Source organism: Sarcophilus harrisii, chromosome 6 (assembly GCF_902635505.1).
Source record: "Sarcophilus harrisii chromosome 6, mSarHar1.11, whole genome shotgun sequence".
Lineage (NCBI taxonomy): Eukaryota > Metazoa > Chordata > Mammalia > Dasyuromorphia > Dasyuridae > Sarcophilus > Sarcophilus harrisii.
The window spans coordinates 193,331,550-193,350,107 of NC_045431.1; the positions used below are offsets into that span (position 1 = coordinate 193,331,550).

Consider the following 18,558-nt stretch of genomic DNA (forward strand, 5'->3'; position numbering starts at 1 on the left):
AGTGATAATTCATTTCAGCCCTTTCCTGGGTGTATCAGATTGGTCCTTCATGATTTCATTGTGTGAACCTAACTATTAGAGGTTCTAAGATCAGAGCCATTCCATAAAGGATGAGAAAGATTTCAGTAGATAGAGATTGGGGAGGGGGTGGGAGCAGAGTAGGGCATGAATGGATGGTGTAAATATTCATTCTCGTGTCATGGCAGAATAACTTTATGAGTAGGTAAGTAGCTTGGCTGGAAGCAGTTTAAAGAATTTCCTTCTACAGTGTCCTTCACTTGTGTCTTCTATTTAAAAATTTCTAGTGATTAGAAACTCTTTATCTCCACATGTAGTTTATTCTGCTGGTGAACAGGTATAATCATTAATTTTTTTTTTTTTCTTGTTTGAACTGAAATCTGGATGTTTAAAGTATAAACCTTATTATCTTCCACTTACTGGGTCTTGCTATCCTGTGGGACCAAGCTGAGCAACTTATCCATCTTTCCCCTGATAGCATGGGATGGTATTCCTCCTAAAGTCTTCTGTTTTCCAGAATAAACATTTTTATTTTCTGAACTCCTTTTCCCATTGTGATCTACTTCCTTTGGACATACTTTAGTTTGTCAATAATTTTTCTAAACAAAGACATCCAGGACTGATGACATAGAGTTTAACCCCAAAATCATCAAAAGTATATAATATTTTAAACAATATTTAAATATTTGAAGAATTTCATTCTTGTGTTGTCTTTAAAATACTAAATACTAAAAGGCAGAGAAATGTCCAAATTAAGATGCATGTTTATTTCACTTTTGAAGGGAATGTAGAGGAAGGCTTCATTTAGGTGTATAGTTAAAAATCCATGTGAAATGCCACAAGTGCTCTAGGTAATTGCCATTTAGTTTCATAGATGTTTAGCACTGGATATTTGAAATAGTTTCTTCAAAGTTATTTAGCTGCAGTTCTAATCTTCTAAATCATATAATTCTATAAGATTGAAAAAAAAAAATACTTGAAGCACATGTAGGATGTGCTGGGCCAAGGGGTGTGCTTTATTTTATTTGGAAGATGAGGAAATCAGTGAAGGCTTTTCAGTAGGGAAGTTACTTATTTGGGCTTTGTAAAATGAAATTTAGTTATCAGTGGTGTGAGGGATGATAACTTTGAAAGAGGAGTGACTTGCAGGCAGGGATACCAGTTTTTACAGAAGAAGCAGAGAGGCCCTGAATTAGTGGAATGATTTTGTGAGGGTAAGGAAAAAACCATTCATTTGTTCAGATCCTCTCCTATGCCTGAAAAATATTCATGCCACATCTTCCCTCTGGAATGTTTCTCTTCAAGATTAAGTATTCTCATGAAGCCTTTCCTTTTCTTCCCAACTAAGTATCCTTTTCTTCTTTAGATTTCTTAAAATGCTTTGCCTCAATGTTTTTATCCTACTTACTCATATACATTTTTTATTTTACCAGGAGATTTATTCTTTGTAGGCAAGGATCTTGTAGACATTTTTCTTTGTTACGTAATACTTTTTTTTATAATAGCTTTTTATTTTTCAAAATACATGCTAAGATATTTCTCAACATTCAGTCTTGCAAAACCTTGTGTTCCAAATTTTTCTCATTCTCTCTGCCTTGCCCCTTTCCCCTAGACAGCAGGGAATCTGATTACACATTTAATATGTGCAATTCTTCTAAACATATTTTCACATTTATCATATTGCACAAGAAAAATCAGATCAAAAAGGGAGAAAAAGTGAGGGAAAAAAAACAAGCAAGCAAACAACAAAAAAAGGTAAAAACACTATGTTATGATCCACATTCAGTCTCCATGGTCCTCCCTCTGGGTTTAGATGGTTCTCTCTATCACAAGACCATTGGAACTGGCCTGAATCGCCCTGTTGTTGAAAAGAGCCACGTCCATCAGAATTGATCATCACATAATCTTGTTGCTATGTACAATGATCTCCTGGTTCTACTCATTTCATTCAGCATCAGTTCATGTAACTCAGGCCTCTCTGAAATCATCCTGCTGGTTGTTTCTTACGGAACAATAATATTCCATAACAGTTATATACCATAACTTATTCAGCCATTCTCCAATTGATGAACATCCAGTCACTTTCCAGTTCCTTGCCACTACAAGTTATCCTAATATTTAACACAGGATCCTGCCCACAGTAGGTGTTTAATGGTGATAAGAACTAGTTTTTGTATGAGAAAACTGCTGTTAATTGACTGGATATAGTGGGAGGAGAAGAGGATTAGGAAGTAGGTGGAGTCATGAATAACTCCAAGATTCCCTGGGAGAATCATGGTGTCATCAACATGTATAGGAAAGTTGGGGGTGGGAATCCTCAGGTATCATCAATAAAAAATGAGCTGGGATTCCACTAAGGAGTTAACCTACCCTTAAGGAACATTTCAGCTGATCAGGCTACTGCAGATTCCATAATATCTGAGGCATCTAGCCTGTTCATTCTGGGCATGATCACATGATACTCTGTTGATAGTGAGAAAGGATTCCACCCTGAATGAGTTGCTGTAGTTTCTTAAGAGCAGCACAAGGTGAGGAGTCATTTTTACAACCCACATAAATGCCAGATCTTCATATTTACTTTGAAACGTTGAGGTAATTCTTTTCTTCTTCATGATGATGGTGAATAATGTGAAGCTAAACTCTTTTTTTCCTGTGAATTTGAGGGAGCGCTTTCTTTGTATTTGTTTCTTCTCTCCTCTGCCTAGCTCACTTTCCTTTTTTTTGTGCTTGCCAACCCAGCAACAGCCAAGAAGAACTTAACTTGGAGGTTAATGGGTGAGAGGAAAATCATCTACTTGTATATCGACATATAGTTTTTTGGGGGGGAGACTCTTGCATTTTAAACCAGAGCCCTTCAGTTACCAGCCTGTAAGTGGACCATTCCTTGATCATTTGACCTTAAGTATCCTAATTGGAGGGATTGTGGGGGCTGCCCTGTCTCGTTAGCTAGATGTCTCGGCTTCTGTGTCTGTGGTCATGTATGGGGTATAAGGGAAGCAGTTCATGCAAGCTGAAAATCCCTGCTCACACTGTTTGCTCTTGCCTTGTTATTGCTTGGTTGTCCTCTTTTTGCCAGCTTCTTGTAAAACCTTTAGAGCAGAGAAATGGGGAAGAAACGTTGAAAGCTATTTCTATGGATGAATTAGCAGGGGGCAATTATTACCTAGGAAGGCTATGGCATCTTCATTTAGGTACAGCTTAGATTTCCAACTCTGGGATGGTTTAGGTCTGAAGGCAAGGGGATGGACTTGACTTCTTCGATTATCTGGTCTGATGGAGGAAATTGCTGGTTGGAAATTGTTGAACTAATAAAGGGGTCTGTTAGGAAATAATTTCTGTTGTGTAGAGTAGATAGCTTTATTTGCTAGTTGTTAGTAAGTTTTTTGTTGGGAATTATGTTGTTTCACATAGCATGGGCCTCTCTTAGAGCTTTTCTGTAAACATTACTTTGAGAGGAGACCATGTATTAGATGAGAATTATAGGGAAGGTTAGGAGGGAAAACAACATGATGTGCTTGGTCTGTCTTCACTACCTTCTTTCTCCCTCTTTCCTTTCATCCCAGAAAAAACCCAAACCCAAACCAATGGCATACACTACAAATCTCTACAAAGTATACATACATATTTATTTTCTGATATGACTCCTTATTTTCGGTCTCTGGTTCGATTTTTTTGAAGGCATGTATTATTATTGCTGAGGTAATTGGGGTTAAGTGACTTGCCCAGGATCACACAGCCAGGAAGTGTTAAGCATCTGAGTCAGATTTGAACTCAGGTCCTCTTGACTTTAGGGTTGGTGTTCTATCCCTTGCGCCATTTAGCTGCCCTGCATGTATTGTTTTTAATTCAGTGTTTAATCCTTTTAAAAAATTGAATGAGGCAGCTAGATGGATAGTCAGAAAGACCCGAGTTCAAATTGAGCTTCATTCGTTTTCTGGTAGTGTGACCTTTACTCTCACTGTTAGTTTCCTCATTTGCAAAATAGGAACAATAGCATCACCTGTCTCCCTGGTTGTCATAAGGATAAAATGAGATATGTACAGGGCTTTGTAACAAAAAAGTTTTTGTAAAGGCTACTATTATTTTCTGAAATGGTTTTCACTTTAGCAGGTTTTATTGTCTTGATAACATCTACATTGTCATTGTTCTATCTATATCAATCTAAATTGTTGTAAAATAAGTATAGATCCTGTTATATATGGGAATATCTTCTGAATATAAATTCAGGTACAGGTTTTTCTCTTGAACATGAAATACTTGTTGTCATGCTAGATGTATCTTCAGAATTTATACTATAGCTTTATTGGATTCATAATTGCTAGCTTCATTCTGCCTGTTCTGTTACATTTTCAGGACTGATGTAACTAAAACATACTTCTGTTTTAAGGCTCCACATTGAAGGTGAACCCAGAAGAAAGGTTGTCAATCACAGAACTTGTGAATCAGCTACAAGAGATAGCAGCTGCTAGAAATGTGAATCCAAAGTCACCTATCACAGAGGTAAGGGAAAAAGGTTTTAGACTGTATAATTAAATGGTCTCTCTTAAGAAGGCCATGGAAATTCAGCATAGTGCTTAAACTTATATATGCATCTTTCTATGAGAAGACTTTCATATTAATTCACCTACCCTATCTCCTGTACAGTGTCAGCCTCTCACATTCTTGGTTGCTGCTGTGTGTATCATAGAGTTAGTAGAGTGGAAATGGTGATGGGATGTTAGCGCAGTTCCATGGTTTGGTGGAATGATGATGTGCTATGAGGTAGGAGTGACCTGAGGTACCTTTTAGTGATGGAGTTGTCCATTTACCTCTTTCTCTTTGTGATTTACAACTTTGAAATGTTCCAGATGAAACTGTACAAGTAAACCTGATTCTTGTTCCTTTGTAAGAGTTTGATTTAGTTGTGCTGAGACCAAGAGCGCAAGCCAGGCCTTGACCTGCAAACTGTAGTGATGGAGTTAGTGAGGATTAAGGCAAGTCCTTGTGGTATTCTCTCCTCTGAAGAGGGACCCTCTGGAAGACTGTGATAGCCTTGAGCTACCCCTGTTTTAGGACTCCAACAAGGCTGAGCTTTGAAGGGCCAGGCTGGAAGAGATTGATAGCCAGCTCTTCTAGTTCCCTTCCTTGTCTGTGTCATTAGGACTAGTGGGTGTAGGACACAACATGATTGTTCTTTTATTCTTTACAAGGCTTTTGGGGGTTATTCCAGTTGACCAACCTCTTTTTCATTCAAAGAGATTTGTTCATTCTGTGTAGATAAGCCTTGAATCTTTCTCGTGGTCTTATGGCTCAGTGAATAAGGGCCAAGAGACAGGAAAACTTGGGTTCAGATTGGCCCCAGATACTTGCTAACTTTGTAATTCTAGGCAAATCATTTCACTTCTTTCTGCCTCATTTTCTTCAACTGTAAAATGAGGTAATGATAGCATCTACCTTTCATAGTCGTGAGAATCAAATGAGATATTTGTAAAAATGCTTAGCATAGTCCCTGGCACATATTAAATATTATATAAATACTTATTTCCTTCTCTATTCTCTCCTTTCCATTCTTCCTTCCAGTCTCTGTCTTCTAATTCACTGGAGATGGACTCCCGCTTTGTAATATATCTAGGAAAGGTCATTACTGGAGTTTTATCAGAAGGAATTGTGATAACCCTTGTTTGTTATCCTTGAAAATAATCCTAGCAAATGTAGGGCACCCCTGTTAAACTGTGGATTTGGCAGCCAGTTTCTGGAAATTGATGTTTTTGATCCAATGTCTTGTCTTTGCTTTTTTTCTTAAGAGTTTTCCTTGATGATAGGAACTTCAATGTTTTGGTTAGATTTATTGGTGAAGGATGTGAGCTGCTTTTATGAAAACACTGGAAGCAACAGGCCAGTGGATAGAATATATTCCTGAGATGCACAGTTTGTTGGATCCCTTGTGTTAATAGCACATTCAGCTATTATAGAGGACCAGCATTTGATCAGGCAGATATTGATTAACAGCCTCATGAATTTTTATAGTATTTTGCATTTTTCAGAGTCCCTTCTCATGAGAATGCCATAACGTACCATCCCTTTAAATCAGGATTTGGTAGTTCATAAGCTTAGAGCTCAAAGGGAGGGCAGGGGTCATTTAGCAAGAAAACAGATCCAGAGGGGTGTAGAGACTTGGCCATGGTAACACAGCAATTGATATTGCCAAAGTTTGAACACATGGCTTCTGATTCTGAAGCCCCTGCTCTTTCTTTTATGTGAAGCCCTGAAAGGTTGTTCTTTGCTGTCAAAGTCACCCAGGTCTAGTCCTGGATCCCAAGTGTTCTAACTCCCAGTCTAGCATTTATGACTGTCCTTACCCCTTAATATGTCTGTTATTTACGGGTCTTCATCTTGGTTCTGATTCTTTTTCTATCTCTTTATGCTGACCCAGCAGTTGAATTCTGCTGATTTTAAAGGAAGCCTCTGAGTTGGGTCTCCATCTTTGGTTTCTAGTCTTTTACTGCTTGTATTGTTACCTCATACTTTTTTTTTTTTTTAAGTAGCTTTTTTCAAAATACATATAAAGATAGTTTTCAACATTCATCCTTGTAAAACCTTGAATTCCAAAATTTTCTCTTTCCATCCTTTCCTCCCCGCTTCCCTAGACAGGCAATCTAATATAGGTTAAACATGTGCAAATCTTCCAAACATATTTCCATATTTTTCATGCTGTACAAGAAAAATAAGATCAAAAGGGGGAAAAAGAGAGAAAGACGAAAAAAAAAAAAGCAAGCAAATAACAACAATTAAGTTAAAAATACTATGTTGTAATCCATATTTAGTTCTCATAGTCCTGAATGCAGATGGTTCTCTTTATCACAAGCTTATTGGAAATGGCCTGAATCATCTCATTGTTGAACAGAACCAAGTCCATCAGAATTGATCATCACATAATCTTCTTGTTGCTGTGTACAATGTTCTCTTGATTCTTGAGTTTTATATGTAGATTTTTCTTGTATTTTAGTTATTTTGATCATCTGGATTATGATTTTAAAAATCTTTGACTATAAGCCTTGTGTGTGTTTTTTCTGCCAGAGCACTGAAAGATTGATAGTGTTGAAACATCTCAAAACATCTCAGGTAATTTTTAATCATTAAGAAACAAAACCAAAGAAATAAAGATTTAAAAAAAAAAGCATCAGAAAGAAAACTTTAAAAAAAATTTTGTTTTATTAAAAAAATAGAAAAAAAATGAAAAACAGAAAAGAAAAACAAAACAGAGCATTGTCAAGTGCCCAGCAAAATATCAAGGAGGAATCAAAATAATATAATAATAAATTGCCAGTCATGAAAGGATATTCAATAGTAGAAGAAATTATATTTATAAGTATCCATCTTTTCTTTGCTTCCTTGTAGTTTATTCTTTTGTTCTCTGCTGCACACCTTTTTTACTTTATTCTTTTTTCCCCCTTTACCCTCCACCTCCCCTAAGTAGGCTATAGTTAAGTACACACACACACACACACATCTGTATATAATCAGACACACACACATACATATACATACACATTTATCCATATGTAAACATGCATCTAAAACAATATTAGTATGACTGACATATAGATTTCTCTTATTTGAATCTTTAAGTTTGACTTTGTCCAAGATTACTAGTCATACTTTTTTTCCCCAATGAATTCTACTCCTGGTTCTTCTTGTAGTGTTTGTGTATATCTCTTCTTTCCTATCCCTGTTAATTCTTCTGCTTTAATTCTGATCCCTAACTTGCTTTGCTATTACTTAACCTCCTTCCCTTTTGCTTCTTCCCCCATCCTTTGCTTCCTCCTCAGCCTGTTCCTCCCCTCTTATTTCTTTATAAATTTTGAAGGGTGCTATATCCTTCATGGTATATATGTAGTGCTTCCTATTTAACCTATTCCTGATGTGAATGGGTTTTCAGAACTACAAGCCCCCCTAATACCTCTGTCTATTCTGCTGTAACTCATTTTTATAACAATTTCTATTTTTACCTTTTTCTAGTTGATTTTGTTTTTTAAAGTCAGATTATACTCAGTTTTGCTTCAATCCTTTTTTTAAGCTGCCCATTTGCCTATGTCAGTCTTAAACATATGGTATACATTTCTATGTAAAAACATAAATGATTTGTCTATGGCAAGTTCTTTGAAATTAAAATTTGATATTGGCTCTTATATGTTAACTTTTCTATTGAGTTCAGATTTAGTTGAAAGAAACCTTTGAAAATCTGCAAGTTGTTGAATTTCATTTTTTTTTTTCCCATTCAATATTATGGATATTTTTGCTGGATATATTTTTGACCATAGTCTTAGTTCTTTATTTCCAATATATATAATTCCAGGACCTGTGGTCTTTTATTGTGACTGCTGATAAATCCTGGAATTAATTCTAATTGTAACTCCAATGTATTTGAATTATTATTATTATTTTTTTTGTTTGTTTCTTGAGAATTTTCTCTTTGATCTGGGGATTTCAAAAATTGGCAATAATACACCTTTGTGATTTCCTCAAAGGATCTCTTTGGGATGTGATCAGTGGATTTTTTCTATTTCTACTTTCCCTTCCTGTTTTATCATTCCAGGACAATAGTCTTGTAGGATTTCTTGCATTATTATATCAAGATTTTTTTTTTTTGGTCACAACTTTCAGGCAGTTCAATTATTCTTATATTTTATTTTCTCGATCTGTTCAGATCTTTTATCTTTCTTATAAGATATTTCACATTCTGTCCCATTTTTCATTCTTTATATTCTATTTTGTTATTTCCTGGTTTCTTCTAGCTTTACTGGCTTTCCCTTGCCCAATTCTAAATTCAAAGAGTTATTTTTGTCTTTACAATTCTTTTTCTGGTCAGTTAATTTTTTTTTCCCATAATCTTGTTTTTCTTTTCTTTTTTTTTTAATTTTTTCATTTGATTTTTAAATTCCTTTTTGAGTTCTTTTAGAAATTCTCCTTGGGCAGGGAGCCATTTAAGGTTACTCTTTGGGGTAGAAGAAACATTTTTTACTTCACTGTCTAAAAATCTTTTGAAAGGGAACCCGACTTCTTTATTCCCATAAGAAGTTTCTATGTTTGCTCTTTTGATTTTTTAAAAAAATGAATATTAGTGTGTGCTCTTCTAATTGTAGATTGGGGGATAGTCCCTGTAAGCTTTACTTCAGCTTTCCCCTCTGACTTGGAACCCCCAAATCAAGAACTAGCCCCTCCTGCAAGTACCCATAGTCATCAATGTGTCCGTCTCCCCCCCCCCCCCCCCCCCCGCACTTGCTGGATTTGCTGACTCCTTCCCACTTAGACCTTGGTCTCTGCACTACAGCTGGGCCTGGTGTTCCAATTTAGCCGAGGTTTTCTTAGTCTCAGATCCTGGATTTCAAGTAGCCTGGGAAGTGTAAGTTCCTGTAATTACTGCTGAGGCTCCAGCCAAACCCAGCTCACCCCAGGGCTCCCCACTGGGTGTTTCTGTGGAGCTATCCCAGAGTGTTTGCATTTCACAAATTCAGGCCTGGAGTTTGTCTTCAAATCTCCTTGGATTGAACACTGTTCTGTCCCAAATCCTGATTTTTCACTGGTCTATGTTCCGCCTTGAGGCACAGATTTGTTGTTTGTGGGGGAAATTTGAAGAACTTGAAATTTAACCTATTCCACCTTCTTCCCAGAATTCTCCCAGAAAGAAAACTGCATTAGAATTTTATTTTATGATTTGTATTAGAATGAACTAGAAGTATTTTTTTTTGCCTTTGTAATTAATTGATAAACTTCATGAGTAAGAACAATTAGATTCATTAGTTGCTCACCTCTTTTCACAAGTATAATTGTTTAAATCTTGTCTTATTATTCAGAGGTATGTTATGGCATACAACTTCCTGGAATGAAATATAAGATTTGTGCAATGCAGACATCATGAAACACAGGATCAGTCATCGATATCTTTTACATAAACCAAACATTTGATAAAGAAATGTAGCTAGAACTATAAATAATGAATGTGATTAATGTTCTTTACTGTATTGGGCATTAGTTATTGAAGATGGAACATTTGCAGCTTTATATCCATAACTACAAAGACAAAAATCAAGTCTTTGTACGTTGGTAAGACATTTGTTTGCTTTAAATTAGTAGCTTACTCTGTTATGAGAAAAGTATAATATAATTTAGTACTCCCAGAAAATATATTTCATAGCTATCTGTGATTCTTCTGATATAAATGTGGTAAAATTAACTTGTGGAAGAAAATGATTTGAGATGAGTTTGAAAAGTTTTGGTGCTATCCCATCAAAAACTGAGTGAAATTTAAAGAAAATCCTTGGATTATCACTTCAGCTTATTTCCTGAAAGTTTTGTTTTCTGTATTTCTGTTATATATTCATGATATTCTACCTGTTTTCAAAAAAGATTGGAGGCAACTTAGAAAGTTGATTTTTCTGTATAATTCTGCCTCTCTGCAATTTTTATCCTTTTTTTTTTTCTAGTTTTGGCCTCTGGGGCAAGCAGAACAAAAGGAATCTGTCTGCTATGTAATATCCTTTCAAACATTTTAACAAAGCTAACACCTTTCCTTAAAGACTTATTTCATTTCAGCCAAATACCCCTTAGTTTCTTCATACGATCCACCTTTGGTCACTTGATGCCCTTCACCAATCTTCTTATTATAGAGCTTATAAGTAGTCTTCCTAAAATGTGGTATCCAAAACAGAATACAAGTTGACAAATGGGGTTTGACTGGGACTGAGAAGAGTGGGACTGATTTTCTCAGGACTGGGTGCTGAGTTTCTCTTGTTTTATCCTTGTATGTCACATTATCTTGTATTAACTCACATGAGGTTGGTGGCTCAGATAAAATTTCCTGTTGACCAGAATCTCTAGTGCTTTCTTGACTGAACCTCTTTCCAGGCACATCATTTCCATTTTGATGTTGAGAACTTTTGAACTCTTATGTACTCTTATGTAAAGAGTCTATGTTTATCCATATCATTTTACAAAAAAAAAAAAATATTAAGTAGTGTAATGCTCATCATTTTTTATATTACAATATAGTATTCCCACAACTTGCTCAGCCATTCCCTAATAAATTAGCATCTCCTCAATTCCCCTCAATTGCCAGTTCTTTGTCATCACAAAATGAGCTCATATAAATATTTTTGTACATAAAGGTTTTTTATCTTTAAAAAAATTTCTTTGGGAAACAGACCTAGTAGTGGCATTATTGGGTCAAAGGATAGGCACAGTTTTTAACAGCCTTTGGGGCATTGTTCCAAATTGGTCTCCAGAATGGTTGATCAGTTTACAACTCCAGCAATAGCACATTAGTGTCTCAATTTTATCACATCAACTCCAACATCTGTCATTTTCCTCTTCTGTCATATTCTGACATTCTGCCAAATGTCAGTATGGGCATTTCTGTCCATCTTCTGTCATGTGTCTGATAAGTATGAAGTGGTAGCACAGAGTTGTTTTAATTTGCATTTCTTTAATTAATAGTGATTTGGAGCATTTTTTCATATGAATAGAGGTAGCTTTGATTTCTTTTTCTGAAAACTGCCTGTTAATATCTTTTGGGCATAAAACTTGCTGCCCTTTGAGAAAATTATAGCTAATTGAAAACCTGGCTATTGAATAATGGTGAAATATTGGTGAATATTTTGGTGAAATAATGGTGAAAATTTTCATTATAGAGGAAATGATTTTGAATTACTTATTCATCATTTTCAGTCCACAAAAACTCTTCCTTCCATGTTTGGGCACTTGAGAAAACTGTTCTGCTTTTTTTGAAGAAAGGTTTTTTCTTTTCCACTTATAAAGCAGCAGCATGATCATCTCTTGTTACTTCCATTATAGCACTTTTAAACACCAAGTAGATTTCATTATACAGTAACATAGTATATGTATTTTCTTTTGTGGTGAATTAACCATGTAGTTTCACATTCACAGACTTCATAGGCAGTTAATTATTTGTTATACCTAACTTAAAATCTTAAGGTTAAGGCTGGACTGGACATAGCAGGTATTAGAATGTGAAATAAATCTAGAAAATGTGGTGCTGCATCCAAACCCTAATTTTTTATTGTAAACAATTATTACTTAATTTGGTAGTCATTCAACAGTAAGCATTTATTAAATGCCTATTATAGCTAGGCACTGTGCTAAATACCAGGGATGTGATTAAGAAAAAGAAAGACATCCCCTTCCCTCAAAGTAGTTTACAGTCTGGTGGGGAAGACAACACATAAAAGGAAGATGAAAGAGTAACCTGGGGAAGAATCTTTTGCTTTTCCCTCTAGTCCTCCAATCAGAGGGGAGAGTTACCTGAGGGTGCTGATACAGAATTGAATTTCATAGCTGATTAGTTTCAAGATGCAGAGATTTCAGGTAATGAGCTTATCTTACAAGAGCCACAATATTGATCAGAAACGAAGTTTTATGGAAGCTTTATGTAGTAATATTCCCCTAGAGTGGGAAATATTCCAATGAGTCTGGCAAGCAGGTGATGTAATAAAATCTGATGGAAACAAGCTTCACAGGAAAACTCAACCTGAGCTCTCTCGTGGCTTAGCACTGCACTGGTGGGATGTTGCATTCCTAGTTCCTAGTACTTGCTGATTGCTGGCTAGAAATGCTATCCCATTCTTTTTGGGGACCTGATTTGCCATTTATATTTGTGACTACAAAATGCACATGAATGGGCAAATAGGATTCACTTGTAGAGATTAACTTTATAGTCATATTTGCTAAAGGTGTAAACATTCCCATTTCAGTGGAGCCAACTTTATGGTATGAGAAAATGTGCCATAAGAAAATTTTATTGGCTGATTTTTGTTAATGCATCAAAATTCATTTTAAAAAATAAGCAAAAAGAAAAAAAACTCTTGAAAGTATATAATGACCAACGTAGCCAAGTTTAGAAGGGAAGCAAAAAACTGGAAGACAGTTTTTGTAGCCAGTGTCTCTAATAAAGGTCTCATTTCTAAAATATGTAGAGAACCGAGTCAAATTTATAAGAACACAAGTCATTCTCCCATTGATAAATGATCAAAGGATATGAACAGACAATATTCAAGTAGAGAAATTAAAGTCATCCAAAGTCATATTGAAAAATACTCTAAATTGCTGTTAATTAGAGGAATACAAATGAAAACAACTCTGTACCACTTCACATATACCAAAGTGGCAAAGTTGACAAGGGGAAAAAAAATATATATATATATATATATATATATATATATATACATATATATATATGTTGGAGGGAATATGGAAAAACTGGAACATTAATACTGGAGTTATCACCTGATCCACCATTCTGAAGAGCAGTTTAGAATTATGTCCCAAAGCTATCAAATTACATATTCTTTGACCCAATAGTTTCATTACTGGGTTTTTATCCCAAAAGATCATAAAAGAGGCTAAAAGGATCATGTTTGTAACAGCTCTTTTTGTGGTGACAAGGAACTGAAAACTGAATGGATGTCCATCAGTTGGAGAATGGCTGAATAAGTTATGATATATAAATGTAATGGAATATTACTGTTCTATAAGAAATGATCAGCAGGATGATTTCAGAGAGGCCTGGAGAGACTTATATGAACTGACACTGAATGAACTGAACAGAACCAGGAAAACATTTACACAGTAACAGCAAGATTATATGATGATCAACTGTGATGGACTTAGCTCTTCTCATCAATACAGGGACTCCAAGACAATTCTAATAGATTTGTTATGGAAAATGCCATCCACATTCAGAGAGAGAACATTTGAGACTGAATGAAGACCAAAGCATACTATTTTCATTTTTTTTTTCTTTCTCGTGGTTTTTCCCTTTTGATTCTTCTTTCACAAAATGACTGATCTGCAGATATGTTTAAAATCATTATACATGTATATAATCCATATCAGATTGCTTGCTATCTTGGGGAGGGGAGAAGGAAGAAATGGAGGGAGAAAAAAAAAAATTGGAACATGAAATCTTACAAAAATGAATCTTGAAAACTACTTGTAATTGGAAAAAAATATTATTAAGTGGGATGGGGAGAAAGAAAGTGTGTGATGATAATAAATATCACTATTGACTCTTCACAGCTTCTGGAACACAATGGCGGTTATGGAAATAACATGCAACATAGAGGTTCTCTCAATTTAGTGCCACAAAATACTAAGGCCGTGGGGCAGCTCAGCAATGTGTACAGTGGAGGTATGTGTTCATATTAAAACTCCTGAATCCATCTTCTTTTCATCCATACCATGTTCTAAATACTTGTTGTTATATTGTGAGCAGAGAATTTTAATTTTCTATTAAGCCAGACTTGCTAATATTTTGATAATACTCCTTTGCATAATATTCATTCATTCCAGTTTTGATGTTGGTTTCCCTTATGTTTAATATCAGAATTTCTATACTAAAGTATGATTTTAGTGTAAAAGATCCTCTCAGTTTTACATGGGAATCTTTGATACAGAGTTATGCTAAAATACACCTTTGCTTAACATATCCCTTCTTTACAATATAAATTAATAATACTGGATAACATTTTTATAGTACCTACTGTGTGCCAGGTTCTGGGTTTAATGCTTTATAAGTATTATCTCAATTGATTTTCATAAAAATATTGGGAGATAAGTGCTATTATTGTCCCTATTTTACAGTTGAGGAAATCAAATTAGACTTAGTTAAATGACTTGCTCAGGTTCAGACAGCTATTAAGTTTCAGAAGCCAGCACTGCATCACCTGCTTCCATATTGTTCAGTACTATGAAAATGGGGTTGTCTTAGCAGTTTTGTGCTTTGCATATAGTAGCTACTTTATAAATGTCTGGTGAATGAATAAATGAAGAGCATGACATTCTCACAGTTGATGTTTGAAGAATGAGTGGCTGAATTAAGAATGTAGGATCAAAATCCTCATGAAATATTTTGCAGGAGATCCAGGTGCTATTATTATCTTTTTACTCTAGAATTTTTATTGTAGGTTATGACCTAGTGTAGTCTTAATCACATTAATTGCATCAAACCCAGCTTCCTGGAATAGGCCTAAGTTCTTGTAATCTTTATTACTAGGATCAGAACCTGTCTTGACCTACATCTTGGAATGATCCTGAGTTAAGACCATTTAAAGCTCACATTCACCTGGACTTTATTAGGGCCTGCAAGATTTTCCCTTCTTAGAGAGGCTGCTTCTCTCTCTCTTCACTCATCATTTTATTTAGGGTACATAATTCACCTTCGCTATAGAATATAATGGGGATTAATATTCCCCGTCTCGCTGGTAAGATCAGGTTCAGGCCAGGCAAGGCCTGCTATTTCTACCTTCATAACATTTTTGGAATATGTCATCATCTTCCTCTGATGTAATCATCATCTTGGTTCTGTCCTTCATAACCTTATGCTTATATTATTGAAATATTCCTGCTGGATGTTCAGCCTGATCCAGTCTCTCCCCATTATACTTCATCCTCTACTTAGCTGTCAACATGATCTTCCTGAAGAACAGGTCTTACCAGATTCCTCCCATATTTAGTAAACTCTGGTGATTATCAAATACTCCAGGTTCAAGTGTAAATCCTGTTTGATCATTCTCCCACCTCCTCCCAGCATCACTTCTCAGTCTTGTTGTAACTGAACTGACTTCACTCTTGTCTTCTCCAAATGCCCCCCATCCAAAGACAATGGACTTCTTGCTATTCCCTATACAAAACACTCTTCTGAGTTCCTGTATTTTTCATTGCTTATATTACATGCTTGGAGTACTCTCTGCTTCCTGGTTTCCTTCAAGTCCTAGCTAAAATCTCTTCTTCAATAGGAAGCTTTTCATGATTCCCCTTTAATTATAGTGTTTTGCCTCTGCTTATTATTTCCACTTTGTTCTGTGTAAATAACTTTTATGTACATAATTCTTGGCAAGTTCTCTCTCCATTAGTCTCTTGGCCCCTTGAGAACAAGGACTGTGCATTTCCTTTTTTTTGTAATCTCATTACTTTATACAATGATTAGTATATATTGGGTACTTAATAAATTTTGACTGACCTAGACACTTTAATCTTATACCACTCAGCATTTGACGCAAGATAATGGGGCAATTTATTTATTGATTTTTTTTCCATATTTAAATGTTGTCTTTATAAAGAAATTAAAAATTTAAAGCCATTTCTGTTGCGGTATTAATCACCCCTTTCCCCAATACCCTACCAGTTTTTATCTTAAGGGCCTAGGCTCCACAGATATTATTAAGCCCAAGAGCTCTATGTTCTTTTGTTACTACTATCCCCCTTGCTGGATTGGGTTTCTTTCTTTCTTTTTTTTTTTCAGTTTATAGTATTTTTCATCTATTATATATAAAGATGGTTTTAACCATTTATTTTTATAAGATTTTGAGTTCTAAATTTTCCATCTCTCCTTTACTTCCTCTTTCCCTAATATAGCAAGCAATCATATATGGTTGTATATGTACAATACTTTTAAATATATTTCCATATTGTACATATTGTGGAAGAAAAAATCTGAACAGAAGGAACAAACCATGAGAAAGGAAAAAAAAAGTGAAAATAGTATGCTTCAATATACTTTCAGTCTCTATAGTTTTTTCTCTGGATGTGGATGACATTTCCTTTCCCAAGTCTGTTGGAGTTGTGTGTGCATCATTATATTGTTGAGAAAAGTTAAGTCTATCATAGTTGATCATCACCCAGTCTTGCTTTTAGTGTTTACAATGTTCTTCTGATTCTACTCATTTTACTCAGCATCAGTTTGTATAGGTCTTTCCAGGTTTTTCTGAAATCATTTACTTGTCATTTCTTTCAGTGGAACAATAATAGTATTCCATTGCATTCACATATCACAACTTACTCAGCCATTCCTCAGTTGATGGGTTTCTTCATCAAAACCATCTTTCAATTTTCAGTTCCTTGTTACCACAAAAAGAGTTGCTACAAACATTTTTGCACACATGGGTCCTTTTCTCTCTCTCATAATCTTTTTGGGATAGAGATCCAGTAGTGACACTGCTGGTTTGAAGGGTATGTACCATTTGATAGCCCTTTGGACATCGTTGCAAATTGCTTTCAAGAGTGGCTGGATCAGTTCACGACTCTATATAGACAATGCATCAATGCCCCACTTTTTCCCTATGTGATAATGGGGCAATTTAACAATTTTTATTAATAGTGTGAGTCATTACTATGAATATTCATTGTTAGATGAGTTAGGCAGCTGATATAACCTATTAAAGTTAACTAATTAACTTTGTTCCTAACTACAGGAATCTTATATTCATTTAACTTCTAAGTACTTTTAGTTTAGTGTGACCCACATATATTTATTTTTCTTACCTTTTCCCTAAGAAAAATGTCATCATTAGTATTTGTTTTGGTTGCTGTAGCAGTTGATCCATACATGTATCATATATGATAGTTTCCATATGAGTATTTTTTCCCTGTGATCATTTTTGCAGAGGTTAATTAGGAGTATTATTTATTGTTATTATTTACATTTATTCATAAATGCTTCAGAAAGACACTTTGTATGAAATAGAAGATGCTTTGAATAGAAAGTAATAAATAGAAAGAAAGTATTCTAATCTGATCTTTTATTGCCAACTTCAGAATTTTGATGGACTGAAATGACTTCGTTATGAGTAGTTATATGGATTACAGGTGGAAACCTGACCTTTATTGAATTTTCTTCCTTTTTATATTTGTTCTAATTGGCTAAACTATGTTTGACCTGTTCCTGTTCTTGAAGATAAGGATGTAGAGATGAATTGACAGTAATGCCACTAATTTTTTAAGTGAATATATTGGCACTATACATTCATTTTTTTTGTCCTTTATAGCAGAATTTTAAAACAAAAACCCTTGTTTACATTTTATAAGCAGTCATCTAATCTTATATTGAAAATACATTGCCATTTACTACCATGTATGGCAGCCTATTTCATTTTTGGACAGGTATAAATTGGTATTTATCTTTTCTTTACAGTAAATTTATATCTGTTTTCAATTTCCTTTCATTTCTCTCAGTTTTGTTTTATAGGGCCACAGAACAAATCTAATCCCTATTTCACATAGCATACCTTCACTTAAAGATAACTACTATGTCTCCTTAGATTGCCTTCTTCAGGTTAGATTTCATCAGTTACTTCAGTCATTTCTTATACCCCATGGGCTTTGTATAGCCCTTTTAGCATTCTGATTTCTCTTGTGGTTAAGCTTCAACTTAAATATGTCTTTTAAAAATGTGATGTCTAGAATTGAACTTTTTAGTCTGCAATTGATTCATATTGTATTTGTTGTCCACTAAATCCTTAAACCTTTTTCATACTGATTAGGTAGTCAGTACCCCACTTATTCTTGTATAGTTGATTTTCTTTAATGCTACTTTGTGATTATACCTTTCTCTAGATCACATTTATTTTGATAAAGAGGGTAGTTTTGAATATTAATATTATTTAGATCTTGATTTTGCCATCTAAATTCCTCAGTTTTTTGTTATCTCCAAATTTGATAGCATCACATCTGTGATAAAATAATCAGAAAGTGCAAGACTAAGGAAAAATC

General features: G+C 34.8%; 1 protein-coding gene across 10 annotated transcripts in view; it reads left to right on the plus strand.

The window, feature by feature from the left end:
• The window catches only part of GAK (cyclin G associated kinase), a 131,017-nt gene that overhangs the window by 39,827 nt on the left and 72,632 nt on the right, over window positions 1-18,558 (plus strand). For 8 of the 10 annotated variants that reach the window (XR_004230037.1, XR_004230038.1, XM_031941635.1 and 5 more), the window contains 3 exons: window positions 4,406-4,518; window positions 7,075-7,119; window positions 14,089-14,200. Coding sequence is in view for 8 of the 10 variants with exons in the window: in XM_031941635.1 (XP_031797495.1) it covers window positions 4,406-4,518; window positions 7,075-7,119; window positions 14,089-14,200 (270 nt within the window). In the remaining 2 variants the exon portion in view is untranslated. The remainder of the gene's footprint in view (window positions 1-4,405; window positions 4,519-7,074; window positions 7,120-14,088; window positions 14,201-18,558) is intronic. The other 2 variants (XM_031941633.1, XM_031941634.1) reach the window with 1 other exon arrangement.